Source organism: Myodes glareolus, chromosome X (assembly GCF_982192425.1).
Source record: "Myodes glareolus chromosome X, mMyoGla1.1, whole genome shotgun sequence".
Taxonomy (NCBI): domain Eukaryota; kingdom Metazoa; phylum Chordata; class Mammalia; order Rodentia; family Cricetidae; genus Myodes; species Myodes glareolus.
The window spans coordinates 47798143-47817903 of record NC_142053.1 but is presented as its reverse complement, the minus strand read 5'-3'; the positions used below and the strand labels follow the sequence as shown (position 1 = coordinate 47817903).

General features: G+C 39.7%; 1 protein-coding gene across 8 annotated transcripts in view; it reads left to right on the top strand.

The window, feature by feature from the left end:
• Positions 1 to 19761, top strand: part of Vsig1 (V-set and immunoglobulin domain containing 1) — a 159234-nt gene that overhangs the window by 120797 nt on the left and 18676 nt on the right. For 6 of the 8 annotated variants that reach the window (XM_085684621.2, XM_087903177.1, XM_085684620.2 and 3 more), the window contains 2 exons: positions 13891 to 14054; positions 17236 to 17343. In XM_085684621.2, coding sequence (XP_085540747.1) covers positions 13902 to 14054; positions 17236 to 17343 — 261 coding nt within the window. In that variant the 5' untranslated portion in view covers positions 13891 to 13901. Of the gene's footprint in view, positions 1 to 5314; positions 5548 to 13890; positions 14055 to 17235; positions 17344 to 19761 lie in introns of those variants that run through there. The other 2 variants (XM_048428503.3, XM_048428508.3) reach the window with 2 other exon arrangements.

The following is a 19761-nucleotide window of genomic DNA, read 5'->3' as shown; positions in this document are numbered from 1 at the left end:
GGAAGTCTGGGGAGAAGTCAAAATTGAAAATTGTGTAAACAGCTTGTAATCCAACACTTAGAAGACCCTTAGATGCAGAAAGATCATTGAAAGTTTGAGACCAGTCTGGTCTACACAGTGAGTTTCATGTCAGCTAGGGCTACATAGCAAAACCCTGTCTTTTAAAACAGTGAGGAAAAATGGACACCTTGAGAAAAAACGGTTTAGCAGAGACTATAGCAAAGGAATTTTCTCTGTTCATATCTGAGAGGAAATATTCAAATGTAGTGTGAGCCACCAGAAGAAATATTCAAAAAAGTGGGAACTTGTCTTATGGGGTGGTAACTCACTAACAAAGCAGTGTGACTGGCACAGAGGAGTGAGAGGTAGGTATGGCAGGCGAGGTCACAGAAGTGATGGCATCAGGGAAACATGGATTTCAGAGTCTTCAAAAATGCTCCAGTTCTTTTTTCAAACATTTTAAGAGATTTTAACATTGTTTTATTTAATCCAATGTCTTTCATTTGTTATTTCAACATGGAATCTGATGTGTGTGCCGCTTTGAAGAATGAATGAGAGCAATTCTCAGCATTAACCTTGAGCCTACACATGCACACAGACACATATGTCACATATATGCCTACACACATGAAAAATGGAAAAAGTTAAAAAAAATCCTAGCCACCTTCCAGGAGTTTACAATCCATAGCTCTGAGAGAAACAGAGAGAGAAATAGGATTGATTTTAGCTTGGGCCTATTTTGTTCTATCAGCAGCCTACAACATGTTGACCGAGGCGCAGAGGTACCCAGAAAAGCATAAGACAGTATCCCATTTTAACTGTGATAACAGTGCAAGTGAACGAAATGCAAGTTTGTAGTCTACCAGTGTCCTTCCATTCAGCAATCCTTCACCACAGAAACGATTATGAAACCTATAGGAACCCAACTGATAAAAATAGCCATATGAATGGGGAAAATCTAAGTAAAGAATATTCCTTGCACCATTGTATGTAATAGTAAAACATGGAAATGATTTATTCTAGTATTAATTTTCTATTTGTATAGAAGAAAGAATCATGCATATACTATGAAATATTATGTAGTCTCTAAAACAAATAGGGCAGATCTGTAGATATAATTGGGCATAAAGACAAACATCCTAAAGTGCTTTTATGCAGGAAAATTAAGTTATAAAATAATATGAATAACATGATCAATTTTCCGTTAAAAATCATTGTGTGTCTCTTGAGAGGATTTTGTTTCTAGGTTTTGCTTGTTCATTTGTTTGTTTGTGACAGGGTCTCAGACTCTTGCCCAGGTTGTCCTTGAACTCACAGAAATCTCCCTACCCTCAGATTCCCATGTAGTGAATTACAGGCATGAGCTGCCACAGCCAGGTTCATTGTGTGGTTCTGTGTGTAATTGTATAGAAAAAGCTCTGAGGTACATGCCAACAGCCTGTTGCTTGTGGACATGAGGGTGAAATTGAACTAGAGGATGAACTGAGGATGGAACACTAGAGGTGGGATTTTCTTTTGTACACTTCTGTTTTTGTTTAAATCCCTTTGCATTCTAAATGAATTACTTTTTTTAATTGCGGAGTAGTCCAACGCTGCGCATTTCTGAAAGTTCCCAGGAAAGAACTCTGAAGGCAGTAACCTACTTGTCGCAACATAATCAGCGTGCCACTGTGCAGTGTGATGGGAACAGCATCTAACGTGCACTGTGTGGCCTTGGGGAAAAATACAATGTTTTTGGGCTTCGGTTTTCTGAAAATGGAGATAATACCTGCCCTACTTATTTTACCTCTAGTCATGGGAAGAAAATGGAAAAGCAGTTTAAAAATTATAAAGCCCTCTAAAAATGTGAAGACTAATATGCCATGTGCCAGTTAACAGCCCACTTCTTTTGAGCAGTGGTCAAGCAATGTAAAACTTCAGTTTTAAATAGAGAATTTGCACGATTTCCTAGAGTTTAATGGAACCCCTAGGTTTTATATGACCACAGTATAGACATTTTCCTTAAATGTTCCAGAGTGTTTTATGGGAAATATCCCGAAAATGTCCCAAATAGGTGTTGGCAAAACCCTCAAATTGTTTACTTTACTCCACTAATCATAGAGCCAACTAGTTCAGCCATGCTGCGTTAGTCAACGTGCTTTTCCATGTTCTGGGTCTCGCACTCGTGGGTGGGTGGCTAGACATCCAGGCTTGTCTGAATCAGTTTACACTGTCCATCTCATGTAATTGCCAACAATGCTCTTTTCTTTTTTCTTTTTTTTTTCTTTTGGTTTTTTGAGACAGGGTCTCTCTGTAGCTTTGGAGCCTGCCCTGGAACTAGCTCTCGTAGACCAGGCTGGCCTCGAACTCATAGAGATCCAACTGCCTCTGCCTCCTGAGTGCTGGGATTAAAAGCGTGCGCCACCACCACCAGCCTCAATAATACTCTTTTTAATTCCCCCAAAGTTTTCTAGTTATAACGATCAGTGTCTTAGGGTTTTTATTGCGGTGATAACACAAGACAACCGAAAACAACTTGAGGAAAAGTGATCTTTGATTTACATATTCCAGGGCACAGTCTATTGAAGGAAGCCGAAGCAATAATTCAAGGTAGGACCTGAAGCAAAATCCCTGGAGAGATGTTGCTTAGTGTCCTACTTCCCTGTCTTGCTCAGTTTTCTTTCTTATACAACCCAGCACTACAGTGGTCTGGACACACCCCACACCAATTGTTTAATCAAGACAGCGTCATGTCGACTTGCCTACAGGTTGGTTATTAAGGCATTTTCTCAGCTGAGATTCCTTTTGCCAGATATGTCTAGGTTTTTGTCAAGTTTATAAAAATAAAATGGGCAGTTGGTTATATTGAAACTGTGCTACGGTCACATATGGAATGTGGGAAGAAACATAGAAATCCCCTGGTTGAAAAGCACCGTACCCAAAAAGGAGACTCGGTCATGAATTTGCGAGGGAGTGGAGAGAGAAAGGGAGGAATTCGCGTGGGGAGTAAAGGGAGTGGAACTGATGTAAATTCTCAACAAAGATAGAGAAAACAGAAAATGGCTCAGTCTAAACAAGCTCTCTTTCTTTACCCACCTCCACAGAAATGCGAATGTTTTCCAAATGCGAACGTTGGCTCTTTTGGAGATTTGGTGGCCTTAGAAGCCAAAGCTTAACCAGGGCTCAGAAGAACCGGTGAGGGCCTCCAAAGGGCGAGCGAGCCTACGAGCTGCCCTCTTGTGCAGAACTTTCCCTACACTTTTTCTCTATGTCGCACTGATTAATTCTCCTGATCAGAAATGTATCTAGAGGACAGAAGCAATTGATCATCAAACAATTAAAAAGGATTGCAAATTGTTCATTGGTTCCCTTCTGCCCTGAAGCTGGGATCTTTTTTTTTTAACAGAAGGGGCTGCTTCCTGGAGGAATACAGATAGAAAGGAGGAAGAACTATTAACTATTAGAAAGAGTACTAACTATCTGCGGAGTGAATTCTCCCGTAGTGACAACCTAGGAACTCAGGGGACTGTGAAGGTGGGCTCAGAAAGGAAAGCAGATAGCAAGGACACGTGATACTGATTTGCAGAAAAATGTCTTGTGCACAATTCCTGCCTTGAAGGGGAAAACCTGGTTTTTCTGCCATCTGCTATTTCTTCTCTTTCTCCCCATTCTCTATTGCTCAGTACCCAAATTTAAGCTGGTTCTCAAGGAAGGTCTGCACAGGTCTGGAAATATGACTCATCATATTGCTGCTGCAAGAATGTGAATTACTGGGGAAATTTTGGGACACACTCTTAAGCTATGACCTTCCCGCATAAGGCCTAATCTTTCTCCCCAAAGGAGCTCACTGTCCCTCAAAGGGCTCACTGTCCCTGGATTTAGGTGAGACTCAGTTAATAAAAAGGAAGCTCCAGGGAACATTTGAGTACCAACTTCCAATACTGATTGCCTCCAAACAAAATGTGAATTCATAAGCAAGGGCACCCAGACACGGTTGACATGTACATTTACAAAGTCTAAGCATATGCTTAGACAGCAAAATGAGGGAATGGAAAAGTCCAAGGAATGGAAGTCCTTAAGGTTTGGCTTCAGACATAGGTGTGGATAGGGAAAAGTTTAGAAGGAGGAGTCAGTTCTGATGAACATGAAATACTGTCCTGAAGAGGGAGAAATTCACTTGGCTGAAGAAAGATAGAGGTAAAATCATTTGTTGTTGTTTTTTTTCTAAATTAAAGTTCATAAAACGTCATTTGAAGCGGGCGTTTTTCATCTGACTAAACACTTTGAGCAATACATCTCTACGGCATTTACTGTGGCTAAAGTTGAAACGTCATGAGGATCTGATCATAAGAAGCTGGGAATCCAGATGAAGGACTCTCGGCATGCTGGCAGTCAATGGAGAGTGTTACTGAAAATACCTTACTAGAGTTGGGGCATTCACCCAAGACTGGGATACGGATGAAGGAGGAGTCCAGAAGAGCCTTCAGGAGGCAGCTGCTGCAGGCTAGATCCCAGTGGAAGCAGCAGGTCAGAAAATGGACAGACCTGAGGGTCGCTGTAGACAGGGAAGCAGCAGGACTAGGGGATGCCCTTAGATTTCTCAGCGTAACTTAAGCATGAGAGGAACTCTATCTTAAAACATGCTCACCTTCTCCCATGCCCACCTAGTGAGCCCCTAATTTCCAAACAAACCCCGTAGCATCTGAAAAGTAACTTAATTCTACAAAAACACAGACTCACCTAACGGCAGACTTGGGGCATCTATTTACTCCCCTGATCTTGCACATTAAGTTAGTGAGTATTGCATCGTTTCTAACTTGGGAGACAGAAGAATGGAATCTTACTTCCAATTTTGATAGATGGTGATTCTTAAAAAAAGCGATGTGCCTAGAATTTGTTCCCATAGGAATGAACACGTTTTTCCTTCGCAGTCTCTGGGCCCTTTCTCTGAACCTCAAATCCCCAGGGAAGCCTATATCACCGATTTACTAACCTAGTTTATGAAAGGTGCTTAGTGGGTTAATGCTCTAAGACTTTCGTGGAACTATGTGAAATTAATTAGCCTTGTCAAATTTTATTTGTGTAAGTTCTCTCCAACTATATCTTCATGGACCTATTTGAAATTAATTAACCTTGTCAAATTTTATTTGCATACGTTCTCTTACAGCTGTATCTTCTCTCCTCCAAGTACAAGTTTTTAATAAGCTTGATTTTAAACAATGCGAGCTAAGAGAATCTGTACAAAGAGCTGGAAGAATTAAAATCCATGAGTTTATTATTAACACAGTAGCAAATATATCAAGGGAACACACCCGGGGAAAAGTGTTTCAAATAAACACAGATCTGCTGGGAGAGAGGTCTGTACCCAATAAGCAAGCTGGAAGAGGCCTATTTGCTTGGTGATGCCCAGCAGATAAGCCGGGCAAACCTCGGTGTGATCGAAGAAGCCAGTTTCAAACTCAGCCTAGTTCAGGCAAACTCCTGACAGGCACCTGCTGCTCCAAGCGATTCTCAGGATGATGGTGTTCACATTTTGGAAGGTCTTTCTGATATTAAATTGCCTTGCAGGTAAGGAATAGATCTTCCAATTATCGATAGTAACCGGAAGTCAAATTTCTCTTTAGACTAAAATTGCAAATTTTTCCAGAAATCTTCCTCTCCCAGACTTCCAAGAGATTGTGATTAGTGTGCTGTTTTTTTTTTCTTTTTTCAGAACTTTTGTTTAGCAAATATGTTCCGTGTTGATGATTGGGAGGTCAGTCTGCAGTAAAATTGGCTTACACAGTTTCTGAAATACATTTTCCAGTTTCTTTATTTTCCCAATTTCTTTATTTAGTTTGAAAGGCGAACAAGGGAATTTACTCAGAAAGCAAAGTTTGTACTTAAAGATAAGATTTCTGTTTTAGCTCAGTGTTTCCCCAGAGTTCACCATGATTCACTCACTTTGCCACAGCAAGCAAAGCCGGGGCTCAAGACTGTGTGAGCATATTTGTCTCGGAGACGAGAAAGATTCATAGAGCGCTTGGTTAGCAAAGTTTTCCTCCAAAGTGTGGGTTTTCAAGTTGTAGGAATGCGTTGCAGAAATTACAATATGGTTGATTTTAGGAATTTGAGCCGAACAAAATCATTTTTAAAGACTCAAAGTGTTTTGTTTGTTAAGCCCAGGAGAGGTAATTAATTTGGAAAGTCCCTTGGCTGAGGTTTTAAAGCAAACGCTATGTGTATTTTCAATCTGTTCTGATGGTAAGTTAAGTTTATGGTAGCTACAATAATGTTTATCAAACATTATTTTTAAGTCATGAGTAATGTTAGTCTGTCATTAGCCTACAATTTTATAAGCGTATTTAATGATATGAAAGCCTGCTCAGGATAAAATATGTGAAAAGTCAAGACACGCAAACATTAATTATAATAAATTAAAAGAAGGAAATATAATAATCATGGTTATTTCTGGGTTATATGATTAAAGATTTTGATTTTATTTTCCTGATTTTTTATGATTAGGAAAAAATACTAATTCTAATATTGCCTTCTGGTTAGTAGTAAATCTTTAAATATCCATTCTTAAATGTTTAAACAAAGATGTTATATGGAGTCAAAAGTCACCAGAAAGCAATTTTGAATTTATTCCATGATCTTTCCTGGCCATAGAGCCTGAAACGTGTTACTTAGTTACTTTACCTTAGAATTTTGTTTCTATTTAATAGATACGATAAATCTCTGTCATTTGCTTCAATTGTTAGCTAGTTTGGTCAAACCATAAGTTTTCTGTATCAACCCTAAATGAGCACACCTTTTAATTCTTTATGTAAAGCCTTACCCTGTTCTATATTAGACATAGGATCACAATAGGTACATGAATGACTTGTATTATAAATATATGCATATAAATATATAATTTTACTAATGATAAATAAAATGGATATTCACTATACTTGAGAATGTGGAAATTTATAAGTGAAAATATAATCTTACCACTCAGATTTGAGTAAATTATTTATTTTTCTTTATAAGAATGGATATGGCATTCGAATGGAGCCTATGCCTCGCACCTCATTTTTTATTATTTAAACAATAATTTAGCAGGATGCTTGGATCTTGTTTGTAATTTCAGTAGATGGCCCAATCAGAGTGAGCCATGAACACTTGACTATTTTTTCTTAATTAGTGGTGTGATTTTGTTGTCATTGTTTGGCATGCGCAGTGTTGTAGCTGACCCAAAGCAAAACCGGCCAACACAGCAGGTGACATGGAAATGGAGCATAATATAATATCATCCACCGTAGTCGCCTTCATGTGAACGTCAGACAAAAGAAGATTTAGGTCATCTATATGTGTTATTCACAGAGATCCAAGTCACTTCACTATCCCGAGCCATCAGTTGATGGTATGGCTCTAGGAAAACTGATAATGTCTCTCTAAAAGTACAGTTTCATGCTCAACCTGCATTTGTTTCATAGAAAGGCTATTTTTTTTTATCAAGCATGTTGCATAGTAAACGTGTTATAAGAAGAATTCGCTACCCCCAAACCCAAACATCTGGAAATGATTTTCATAGTCACATTTAAAGTCAAATTTCTGCACAGGCAATCAGGAAGGCGTTATTCTAATCAAAATACTTTCAGCGATGTCTGAGGTCTTACTTTAATTTCCATTTCAGCAAATCTAATTTTAGTTAAAACTTTCTCCTGCAAAACTTGATGCACATCGTTTTAGCTCCATGTGATATTTAATTGTCACCTGGTGGAACAATATGTCACTCTTGTTTTCATCTAATGGAGGGATGCATTCAAAAGAAGTAATGTATTTGAATGCTGGTTTTGAAATCAAACACAAAACTTGTATGATCATTTGATTATATTAATCTGTAAGTAAAAAAATGAAGCAACTTTACATGGAAGAGGCCAGAAATGAAATCACTTGAAATGCACCTCGTAAGTACAGCCAATTGGGCACTGTTTTGCTGTGGCATGGTAGTAGTCTACTAATCTTCCAAATAAGCAAGGGACTTGCCCACATTTTAGGCATTAAATGGGTGCATAATCATCACCAAAATAGAGCACGTTTAAACTCTTTAGAATGTTGATTAATTTAAGCATACACATCTTGAATTATTTTCCTTAGATGATAAACACTTATTTTTAGAAGCAGTCATGTACATTTCAACCACACTCGCAGTTTTGCTTTGTTTATTAATTCAATCAAGTCATTGAGGAAGATTGTAAGTCGGGGTTTTGTTTTGTTTAAATCGGGTATTAGTCTTTAGCCCGTTATTTACTTGCATTCGGTTAATGTGGGTATTTTTATTTTCTCAATTTTAAATATTGTTTTTCAATATAAAGTAAATTTATCCCAAAGAAAGAATTCTTTTTCTTCTGGTATTCACAGAGCTACGTCCTGGTTAGTACTATGTTTTCCCTGTTCATTATCCACATGTGACTATCTAAATTTAAATTAATTCAGGTTAAGTAAAATTACAACATGACCTCATCGGTTTTCCTAGCCACATTCCACGTGAGTAGTGACTACTGAACTGAATGGGGTGGAGAGAGATTATTTCCACGTCCACCACCACCCTCAGCATCACAGAAAGTTCTGCTGGACAGTGGTGAACTAGAGCATGATCGTGGAGGATTAAATATTATGCAATAACAGAATGCTTGCATTTTTTTTACTATCCAGATCTTTATTTTCAATCACACTGTCCAATCCAAAGATATAAGGCTTTTTACAGAAGTGGGTTTGTTCTATGTACAAGACAGAAAATACAGAAGATTGATCCAAGCTATTAAAGCACATGTGTGGAGCTCTTCAAAGGGACATAAGAGCCAACTGAAAGAATGGCCAAATGCCAAAAATTAAGAAATTAAAGTGCGTGAGTTAATCAGTAATTCTTAGATTATAACTAAAATTAGAAACTAAATGCCTGTGAACCCACAATGATATTTTTCCTGAGTAGAGCAAAATTAATGATACTGGAAATCATTTTTATATTCTGGGATAAGAAACACTCTATCATTTTGATATATATTTATGTCTCTTATCCTAGAATATCAAAATGATTGGGCAGTTGTATTTCAGGGACTCCGCTACTATGATTGCAGCTGTTTGAATGCTCTGCTCTACTAGTTATTGCCACTCTACCCAACAAATCCTATCTGCAGGCTATTGAACATTCTTGTTGTACTTAACTATATGCTTTTCAATATACTATTGATGTTAAAGAATATGTGACATGTGCATATTTCCTCTAAACGATGTGCCATATTCTATAGATTAGTATGATGTGTTTCAAAATAGAAAAATATTGATGTTTAGAGTTTCACAAAGCACTGAAATATTGAATTTCCTTAAACAGATGAATTGAACAGTTGTTCCATGAAGGAATTATTTTTTAAAGTTTTTACGAGTATTTTATGTGAATGAATGTTTTACCTACATGTGTACCGTGTTTGTTCCTGGTGCCTACAGAGGTTCGAAGAGGGCATCAGATCTGGAATGATAGGGATGGCTGTGAATCAGCATGTAGATGCTTGCAAGGATACCAGTGTCTTCTTCAAGAGTAAGAAATGCTTTAAACCACTGTTCCATCATTTCTGATGGATCATATTGTCTTATATTAAAATATAAGAAAAAGCCATTTCTGAAGGCTCATCAGAAGTGTCGGTACATGTACTTGGTTTTTAGACTCTTGTTTCTCAGTGTTTTATTTTTCTGTCATCAGATTTCTTTGGAATATTCCTGAATCATCTTCTCCATTTATATTACTGTCGTTGAAAGGCAATGTTTGTGCTGAGATCATTGAGGGATCCTGGGACCTTACACCTCTTAACTTCTGTACATGTTTCTTCTCGCCCTTTAAGAGTCTGGTTGTGCAAACAAGACTATTCATTAGTTATTGATTTACACTTGCAATTTGAGACCCTTGCTTCTGTGGTGATATATACACTTTTTTAGTGCTCATTGGTCTGAGCAGAGATTCTTCCCATGACTTCTTTCCCAATCATACTGCCTTAAATTTCCCACCAGAGCATAATCTTCTAATGTGAAGGAATAAAAGGCATGTTTTCTGCCTCATGCTGCGGTTAGTACCTTGATAGCCAAAATGCTCCATGTTTTTATCCTTTTTTCATTTTTTTATTAAATTGCTTTTCCATTTTACATACCAATCCCAGTTCCCCTCCCTCTCTTCTCCCACCCCCACTTCCCCTTTCCCATCCCGCATTCACTCCTCAGAAAGGGTAAGGTCTTCTTCCTTGGGGAATCAACAAGGTCTGGTATACTAACTTGAGGCAGGACCAAGTTTTAAAAAAGAAATATAATTTATTTTTTCACTTTTTTGCTTGTTTGTTTGGTTTTGTTTTTGTTGTTTTTCAGGACAAGGTTTCTCTGTGTAGTCCTGCCTGTCCTGGAACTCCCTGTGTAGACCAGGCTGGCTTCAAATTCTGAGATCTGACTGCCACTACCTGCGGAGATTAAAGGTGTACACCACCACCACCTGGCTTCACTTCTAGGGAAAAAAAGAAGATAAAAGTGTTTCTGTCTCAGGCCTGTGGGTTAAGTGTCCGTTGTGTGAATGAGTTTCATAGTGTCTGGGAAAACCAAGTTATCTTCATTATTATGTTTTCTTTTCTCATTTACTTTTTTACAAATCCAGCGTTTTGGCGATTTGTCAAATCCTCTTCTACTAAATCATTTTCTGTATTGCATTCAGATATCCTGATTGATTCATTGATTTCTGTAGAGCAGAGAAACCATACACCTGCCTGTGGTGCACTTTATTACAGGGACTTCTGGAGTATGATGTCCTTAAGCAACCAAACATACGATACATTCAGACTGTTAAATCTCACAACCAGGGTGTAAATGATGTTCTATGATAAAGTTTGGATTGATGCATGTCAAAGAGATGCAAGCCAAACTGAATGAGCTCTAGGTAGCCAGTGCTGAGACATTTAGTCTATTATCATCACAACAGGAAGCAGTCAATCATGGCACTGGAGCAGTAGCTGACAGCTTTACGTCTTGATTCGCAAGCAGCAGGCAGAAAGAAAGACACGAGGCCTGGCATGGGCTGAGATTTTTCTAAAGAAGTTTATCTGAAAAATTAAAAATTAAAAACAGAGCTCTAAGCTCTATTGTTTGTTGTCACTTTATTAAGATTGGCCAATGCCTGAAAACTATCTGTTTCTCAGAATTTAAGAATTGTTTATGGTGCTGAATATGGGCAATATGAGCAATAAAATGGTCTGGTGATTTTGCTTAGCCAATTGTTACCGTGAGACAATGTATGGTGTTCTTAAAAATGTCTCATGTAAAGTTTGAAAATACTATCTGAATTCCAATATGTAATTTCTGAGCTTTTACAATCTCAAATTATTACAGACATATGTGTCTCTTATAAAAAAAATAGGAAATGTTTGAATCAGATTTGTGTTGCTTATATCATTGAATTTCATTCACTACCACACTGATCTGGGCTAGAAATGGCTTTCTGTTGCTTTGACATGGCAGGCAGAGACTGGGACTCTCATTCAACATTGTCCCCCCAGTATTTAGCACAAAATTGATGTTCAACAGGTTCCAGTTAGGTGGGAGGTGTCTGTAATATATCAGAACATCAATGATACTGTAACACATGCATCCCATGTGTACAAGTATTTTTCAGTTAATTTTAAATCGAGAAACAAGAAGTCAAATAAGAGTCAGGCATTGTAGTCATCTATTTCTCTGAAGACTTTTTTCTGCTTTGCTGGTGATCAAAATCAGGGCTTTGCACATGCTAGCAAAGTACCCCGAGCCATATTTTCAGTCCTGAAAACTTTTTTAATGTATAACTTCATCCTCGATTTCCTTTCCTCTACTTTGAATTATTTTTTAAGTAAAATTAGATTATTTGTCTTCTCAAGAAACTCAAATGGAAATTATAGAACTAAAAGATATAATAATAAAAATAAGAAACATGCTGATAGACTCAGAAGTACAGCAGAGATGACAGGAAATAGAATCTGTATCTGGTGAAACTATCTTTCAAGAATTAAGGGAAAAATAATAATGAGATTCTCAATCAAAGAGGGAAAATATCTTCACCTAGCAGGCATAACCTTGAAGAATGACTCAAGGAATTACTTCTGAAATACAGAAGATGATAAAAAGAAAGATCTTAAAGCATTATAGAGACAAAAGGAACAAAAGAAAGGGCAGAAATATGAATATGTCTTTGTGTCTGCTTTAACTCCTAAATGCTGTGTGTCATATGTGATAATTGAAACAAAAACTACAGCACTCTCTTATACCATTATCTTGGACTTGAGACAATGACATTTAAATGTTGAGAAGGTAAGTGGCCCTAATGTAAGTAAAATTTACATATATCACTCCAACTAGTAAAATATTGACACCAATAGATTGCTATGTGGTGTAGGAGGTTCTTCTGTCTATGTTTTGCTTTTATTGGTTAATGAATAAAGAAACTGGCTTGGCCTATAGCAAGAGAGAATTTATATAGGCGGGGAAAACTAAGCTGAATGCTGGGAGAAAAGAGATGGAGTCATAAAGAAGCCATGGAGCCGTCGCCAGAAACAGACATGCCACAACTTTGCTGGTAAACCACTGCCACGTGACGATACATGGATTAATGGAAATGGATTAAATTAAGATGTAAGAGTCAGCCAATAAGGAGCTAGAACTAATGGGCCAAGCAGTGATTTAATTAATACAGTTTCTGTGTGGTTATTTCAGGAGTTTGGGCAGACGGGAAACAAACAAGTGGCCTTACTACAACAAATTGGTGCCCATACACATATTCATAGTGGTTTATTTAGTCTCTTATTTTGCAGTGCTGGGAATTGAACTCAGAGCCTTGTGCATGTTATGTGTACTACAGAACTTTAAATTAAATTATATCTTCCTGTATAGAGCATGCAACCCAACAATAGCATAATGGAAATTTTCCCCCAAGCACCTACAAAGCAGGGACTAAGGGAGACCCTGAAAACCTGAATTTAAAATAATGGAAATTGTGCAAAGCATGGCATTTCAATATAATGCAACCAAACACAAACCAGTAATGAAGAGAATGAGGTTGTAGCCACTTAGTGTGCCTACTTAGCATGCCCAAGTCTCTGTTTTTCATTTTCAACTCCATAAAAAATTACTGAGGTTCCTCAAAATGATTTCTTTATATGCAATATTTCTATCTACATTTTCTCTGTTAAAAATTAAAACAAAAAATAGGAAAATATATAAATATTCCTTTAATCACCAGATCAGTGACATTCTTACCTGTTATGTAGATTCTGGTTCACCCCACTATATACTCATAAAAGGATGAAAGTGTAAAAGTAAACTGACCTCTTAGTACAACCTTGGATATAACAGATCTCCCAGTAAGCCCCTCACCCCCGCCACATACAGTGGTCTTGGGTATAGAACTCATCTGGAATTTTCGTAGTTTGGGACTTGAAAGCCCTAGCAAAGCCTTAGCTTCTGACTTACCTAATTTTTCAAATAATTGCTCTGTATTCAAGGACCACTATATCATGGGAAATCTGTATTCAAGGACCACTGTATGATGGGGAATCTGAGTTGGTTGTTCTCCATCCTCAAGCCCTTTAGTGTCCCTGGGCAAGACCGTAAGGAGATGTGTAAAACCTGACCCGTATATGAATTGCTAGTCCAGTGTCACTACCTCACTGTCACCTAGGTTTTGATCATCCTCATGTCATAACTTGTTAGAAACTTGGAAGTTAGAAAGTCTCTCCTGTGTTTATTGTCTGCCTCAGGTCTCCTGTATGTTTCGTTCTGCTCTCTTCCCTGTCTTAGGGTCACTAGACAAGATGTTTTGTATTGTGTGATGAACATGCCATCAGAACATATGTATTACTAATTATCTGATGATTATCTTTTCAGGTCAGGTTAGTATGGTGCAAGTGACCATCCCAGACAGTTTCGTGAATGTGACTGTTGGATCTAATGTCACTCTGCTCTGCCTCTATACCACCACTGTGACGTCCCTGGACAAGCTCACAATCCAATGGTCTTTCTTCCACAATAAGGACATGGAGCCAATTTCTGTAAGGATTCTCTAAATTATTCCCACTAAGTAGTTCTTTTTGAAAACTGTTGGGATGAGCATATGAAGGAACTAGTGAGAACAATGACAAAACTTGAGACACCACGTTTTTAGATAGCTGTTTAGGGAAGACAGTCTATCTGAATGACTTGGTCTTTGTGTTCCCTTGTTTATGTTTGTCTGTTATCTCAGTTTTGAATAGTCAGCACCATGTGTACCATGTATTCCAGAATAGCCACAGGCTTCCTCATATATGAAGTAAGCAGTAGCTTTTAAAAGATATCTTCCAAAAGTCTCCCTGTTATTTCCAGAAGAATCCATTTCACATGCCAACCCCAATGGCTCTGCTTAATTTAATGACTGGGTTCTGCCTGTCAAGGGAATTCACTCATTGTTCCAGATTGAGTCCTGACAATTAGAGATTCCACAGATCAATGGAGAAGGATCATGGTAGCATTGAACCCTATGTAATCGAGGGCAGCGTGAGGTTAGAATTAGAAGATAAAGAATGGGAGGTGTGAGTAAGGGGTTTGGGAGAAGTTGCCAGAATAGGGTGTATGAGCAGCTATGGGGAAGGATGATGATTCCACAGGCAAAATACCTGTCGCTAGATTTTCTTCATTTGACTTTGAATAGTAATTATTTTTGAAAATTATCCCAAGAGCTAAAATTGTATCACAGAGAGGTGTGTGCATCTGGGCACATGTGTATGCAAACACACATGCCATTCATACCTTTATACATCTCTTGAAGAAAAAGATCTCCAGTTACCAGGTTTTCAAAATGATTCATGACCCCAAATAGAGAAGAGATAAGCACCGGTGGGGTGGGATCGTCAGTGGCTCTCGGGTTGGGCTTTGGGGGGAAAAGGGAGCTTTGTTCATTAGAAAGATAAGGGAACGTGGCCTAGAAGCAGAAGTGGAGGGAGAGGAAAGCATTAGCTTGGAGGGGCCACATCTTGGCCAGCTTTCGCTTAGCTCACTGACTCTTTGTTGGTACTCAATTTCTTTACCTGAGACTGTGAACTTTTCCTTATCAAAGAGCACACCCACAGGGAGAGTCCTTCAGTGGTACCCTGTATTCAGCATTAAACAGTTTTGTTTAATATTGGTTACGGTTAGACAATATTGGTATCACTCCATGCCTCCCTCTCTTTCAAATACAGTAGAATGACAGTACTCATGGCGATAAGGCATATGAAAACACTTGAAAAATATAAAGCCCTCTCACTCTTATCCCATGCAAGTATCACCGTCAGCGGGACCATCAGCAGCAGATACTAATACTAATGCTGCTAGTTTTCGTCACCCAAAGTGACCCAGCATGCTGTGTCAACTAAAAAAGAATTGCTTTTGCCCACAGGTTGTTTTTAATAATCACATGATCTGTTCTTTTAAAAATTTGATTTCTTAGTGGTCCTTTCAACATATTGGCCTTCTCTTTCCTCTAGTGGTAGCTGAATTTAGAGAGACCCCAGCATCTTTTGAAATGTCTTGTACTTGATACTCAATGCAAGATGTACTCGACTTCCTGGAGGCCAGGCAAAGCGAATCTGAGCTCCAGAGTGCAGATTCTGCATTTTGCATCCCCTGATCCTGGAATTTGCAGAGCCACTTCTTGATTGAGCTCTAGCCGCTGAAAAGCTGGGGAAGAATTGTGACTAGCACTGAACTTTTCTTAGGGAGCGACCGCAGGGCATGAAGCCTTAGCCAATTATCGTGCGTTTGGCTTGAGCTCGGCACTTCTCGTAGAAGAACTTTTGAAAAATCTTTTGACAAGTATTGGATGAATGGCTTTCTTTACTTGCCAGATCAAGTGAGGTCCTTTCCCCTGAGCTGCTAGATGAAAGGAAAAATGCTTGAGAGCTGTGCAGTGTCTGTGTGAGGATGACAAGGAAGATCAGGGCTGCTTGAGGACAAGGAGGGTGGAAACCCCTGCCGAAGCACAAGCCTTCTTTTCTTCCTGCTGTCCCACCTTACTTCAGCTTCCTTCCCCTGCCCCATTCCCATCACACCCTCTTTGAGCCCCTACTCCAAGATAATGGGATTTCCTCGCTTCCCTCCTTCTTCCCTCTCGTCTCCTCTCCTACCCTGTACACATGGGCTTTTCTTTGGGATCAGTTTGGAGTTCCAGTAGAAACTTCTGGATGGATATGAGTTCTGCTCCTCACTCTGCCACCTGTTTGCTGGCTGGATGACCCTGGACCAATCACTTGAATTTTAGAGATTCAGATTTTCCCATCTGAAAAATGGGGCTACTTACCTATCTTAAACAGCTTTAATGAAAAAAATTGAATGACATTGTTCTTGTGAAACACTAGAAAGCCTTCTATACTGCAAACATTTAGTGAATATGAGCTATTATCATTAATATCACCATTCATTAAAATTTGATTTTGCAAAATTATCTCATCCATGCCCCCGCTATATCAGAGGGACCAGGAAAACCAACCCAATAAGATACACTTAGTATAACTATGTAACTCAGCCATGACAGCTCTTCAGGGATTTCCTGGCTTTGAACCCCCAATTGCTTTCCCTACCAGATCCCTAATGGCTAGAGGGAGAGCCCAAACCCTTTTCTTCTGCTACTTCTCATTCCTGAGCAGAACTTGTTCAGCTAAGAGTTCATAGACATCCTGGGTTGAGATACTATTTTTCAAAATAGAATTTGACTTTGACTCCTGGTGCCTTCCCTGCTTATTTTCATGAATTCAGACGTGTGTAGAACATGTTGTAAGTTTTTCTAGTGAATGCTGGTGGGGTATTTGCGGATGCCAAAAAGAGACCAGTAGGCTGTAGTGGTAACTCAGTTGGTAGTATGATTTCCTAGTGTGCATGAAGCCCTGTGTTCAATCCCTTAGCACCACATAAACCAGACATGGTCACACCTGCCTGTAATGCTAGGACTCAGGAGGTGGAAGAAGGAGGATCGGAAAGTTAAGGTCGCTAATGGCTTCCTAACAAGTTCAAGGCCAGTCAGTGATACATTAAGTACTCCCTCAAGTCACCGACCCCCAACACGTATCTATCATAGAGATTGCTGTTTATATAACGTTCTGTAACCTATGAGAGTAAGGTGTTGCTAGACTGACCACTGATTTAATGCAACTCCTGGGTTGATATAGCAATATAGCATGTAGCATTCGGCTCTCAGATCCACCCGTTTCTGCTCAAACACAGCATGGCTCGCACCCCAATACTGAGGGTATGGAGGAAAAGGCAGTCAGTCAGTGTCTAAAAATGGCGCATACAAGAGACGCTCGGGGAAGATGTAGCTGGACCTCTCAGGTAAGAAAACCTATTGATGTACTACTAGGCCCCTCCACTAATTGCAGTCTAGGACACTAGCTCCTGCCTTAGGAGTGGGATGGGAGGGTTTACGTTTGATAACAATACAGATTAGTGCAAGTCCTATATAAATCTGGGGAAGTTTATTTTGTTGTGGTTTGGTTTTTGTTACAGGACCTTGCTATAAAATACAGGCTGGCCTTGAACTTGGAATTCTCCTGCCTCAGCCTCCTAAGTACTGGGGTTATGGGTGTGTATCATTTATGCTAATAAAAGCGAGAAAAGTATGGGCTGCAGTTAAGAGAGCTTGTTGATATTACAGAAGACCTGAATGTGATTCCCAGCAGCCATGTTAGATGGCTCACAATTGCCAGGAACTCTAACTCCAGGAGATCCAACAACTTCCTTCAGCCTCCTTGGGCACCTTCCCACCCATGCAGATAACCCCACATAGATACACACACGTACACAAAAATAACTTTTAAAAAATAGAATGAAACCTAGAGAAATTTTGAGTTTACCTTCTCATGTCCATGCCTGGAACTCTATTATTTTTTAATTAATTAACTAATTTATTTATTTTAAAACAATCTTTTCTCATTTTACATACCAATCCCAGTTCTCATTCCTTCTCCTCCTCTCATTCCTTCCACCTCCCCCCATCCTCATCCACTCCTCAGAGGGGGTAAGGCTTCCCATGGGGAGTTAACAAAGTCTAGCACATGGCTTTGAGGCAGAACCAAGGCCCTCCCCACTATATCTGGACTGAGCTAGGTATCCCTCTAAAGAGAACTCTTTTAATTCTCTTCCACAAGATTCAGGGTGGTGGTGGTGCATGACTTTAATCCCAGTACTTGGGAGGCAGAGGCAGGCAGATCTCTGTGAGTTCGAGGCCAGCCTGGTCTGCAGAGCAAGTGCCAGGACAGGCTCCAAAGTTACACAGAGAAACCCTGTCTCAAAAATCAAAAACAACAACAAAAACAAAAAAGGTTCAGGCCCTAGAGCTGCTCTGATCAGGCTGGTGGCCAGCTTTTGCCACACGTCTATCTCCTTCTCCTCAAAGTCATTGCATTAAATAGCAATTGACTCCAGGGCCTAGAGTTTCTCAGTACCCAGGGCCAGATTCTGTGTCTCATTGAAAGTCCTCTCTAGGAAGGTCCCTTTGGTGCATGGAAACTGCTCTTACCACAAGTCCTCTGATCCTGAGGACAGAGACTATCCATTTTGTCCTCCTTTCAGAAATGCCCTGTGTTCAGAAATACGGACAGCTTCATAGCATCCCTCAGGGGGTACTCTCTTCTGGAAACTCACCTGGCACAAGCAGGCTAGCAAGGAAGTTTGGGGAGATCTGGTGCCCCTCTGGCCATAGATTCTTCTTTTTCCCGGCTAGCTTGTTATGCTAGAGACGACACTTAGACATGAATAAAATGCACACTGGCCCTGCTTAGCGTGAGTCCATTAGACAATGCTCTCCTAGAGTCCTCACAATAGAGGAAGTTCTTCACCACCCTCATATCCACAATATGTCTACAACTTGGACAAACTCCTTCCCCTAAATCTATTGTCTTCATATTTTCTAACTTCTTACATTTTAAAACCATTTTTTCTGTAGGTTACATCATTTCAAATGGTTCTGTAATCTTGGTGTGTGTGTGTGTGTGTGTGTGTGTGTTCCATCACTTCAGCGAAATTTAATAATGGAGAGGGCATTGATTTTTATTGTTTTAGAACCTCCAGCCCCTAGTGACATTTGGTGGGTGCTGGTTTAGAGCTACTAAATATATGCAGCAAAGCCATGCAGCAAATCGTCCCAAAGGCTACTGTGGCTGTCAAGGAAGACCACCACAAGGCTTCCATGTCTTCTCACTGGCGTATATCTGCTCTGGAGTTTCGTTCATTTCTGTTGAAGAAGTGCCCCTAGTCAGGGATCGCCCATTATTTCAACCAAAAATTATGCAACGCCGTCCCTCAAACGGTGGCTGGCCCAGGCAAACAACAAGCTGGTAAAATTGGACACGAGAGCCTATCTGCAGTATCCTGTTTCTATTCCGTACAATCCTAGCCTTAGTAGTACAGGCCAGACGAAATTCTGGGCCTGAACCCTCTGCCGCTTTCCCACCCACGTCTAGCTGCTTTAGGAACAATGCCGGAAAGCAGGGAGCTGGAAGGGAGGAAAAGGAAAGAATGTGTGGTTTAGCTATGGAAGCCCAGGCTTCCATAGCTCCCAAAGGAACTTGGAAAGCAGCTCTGGAAGCTAATGGCAGTTAGTAAACCCCACTCTGACTCAAATGGAAAGCAGATGGGGTCCTTTCAAGCCTTCCTGCTCATACCCCAAGCTTCCTGTTTGAGAGTGGGGGTGCGAACTGACTGCCAGCTGTGCAGCCTTGTGTGACTAGGAACTTGGCATGATGGGCCGAG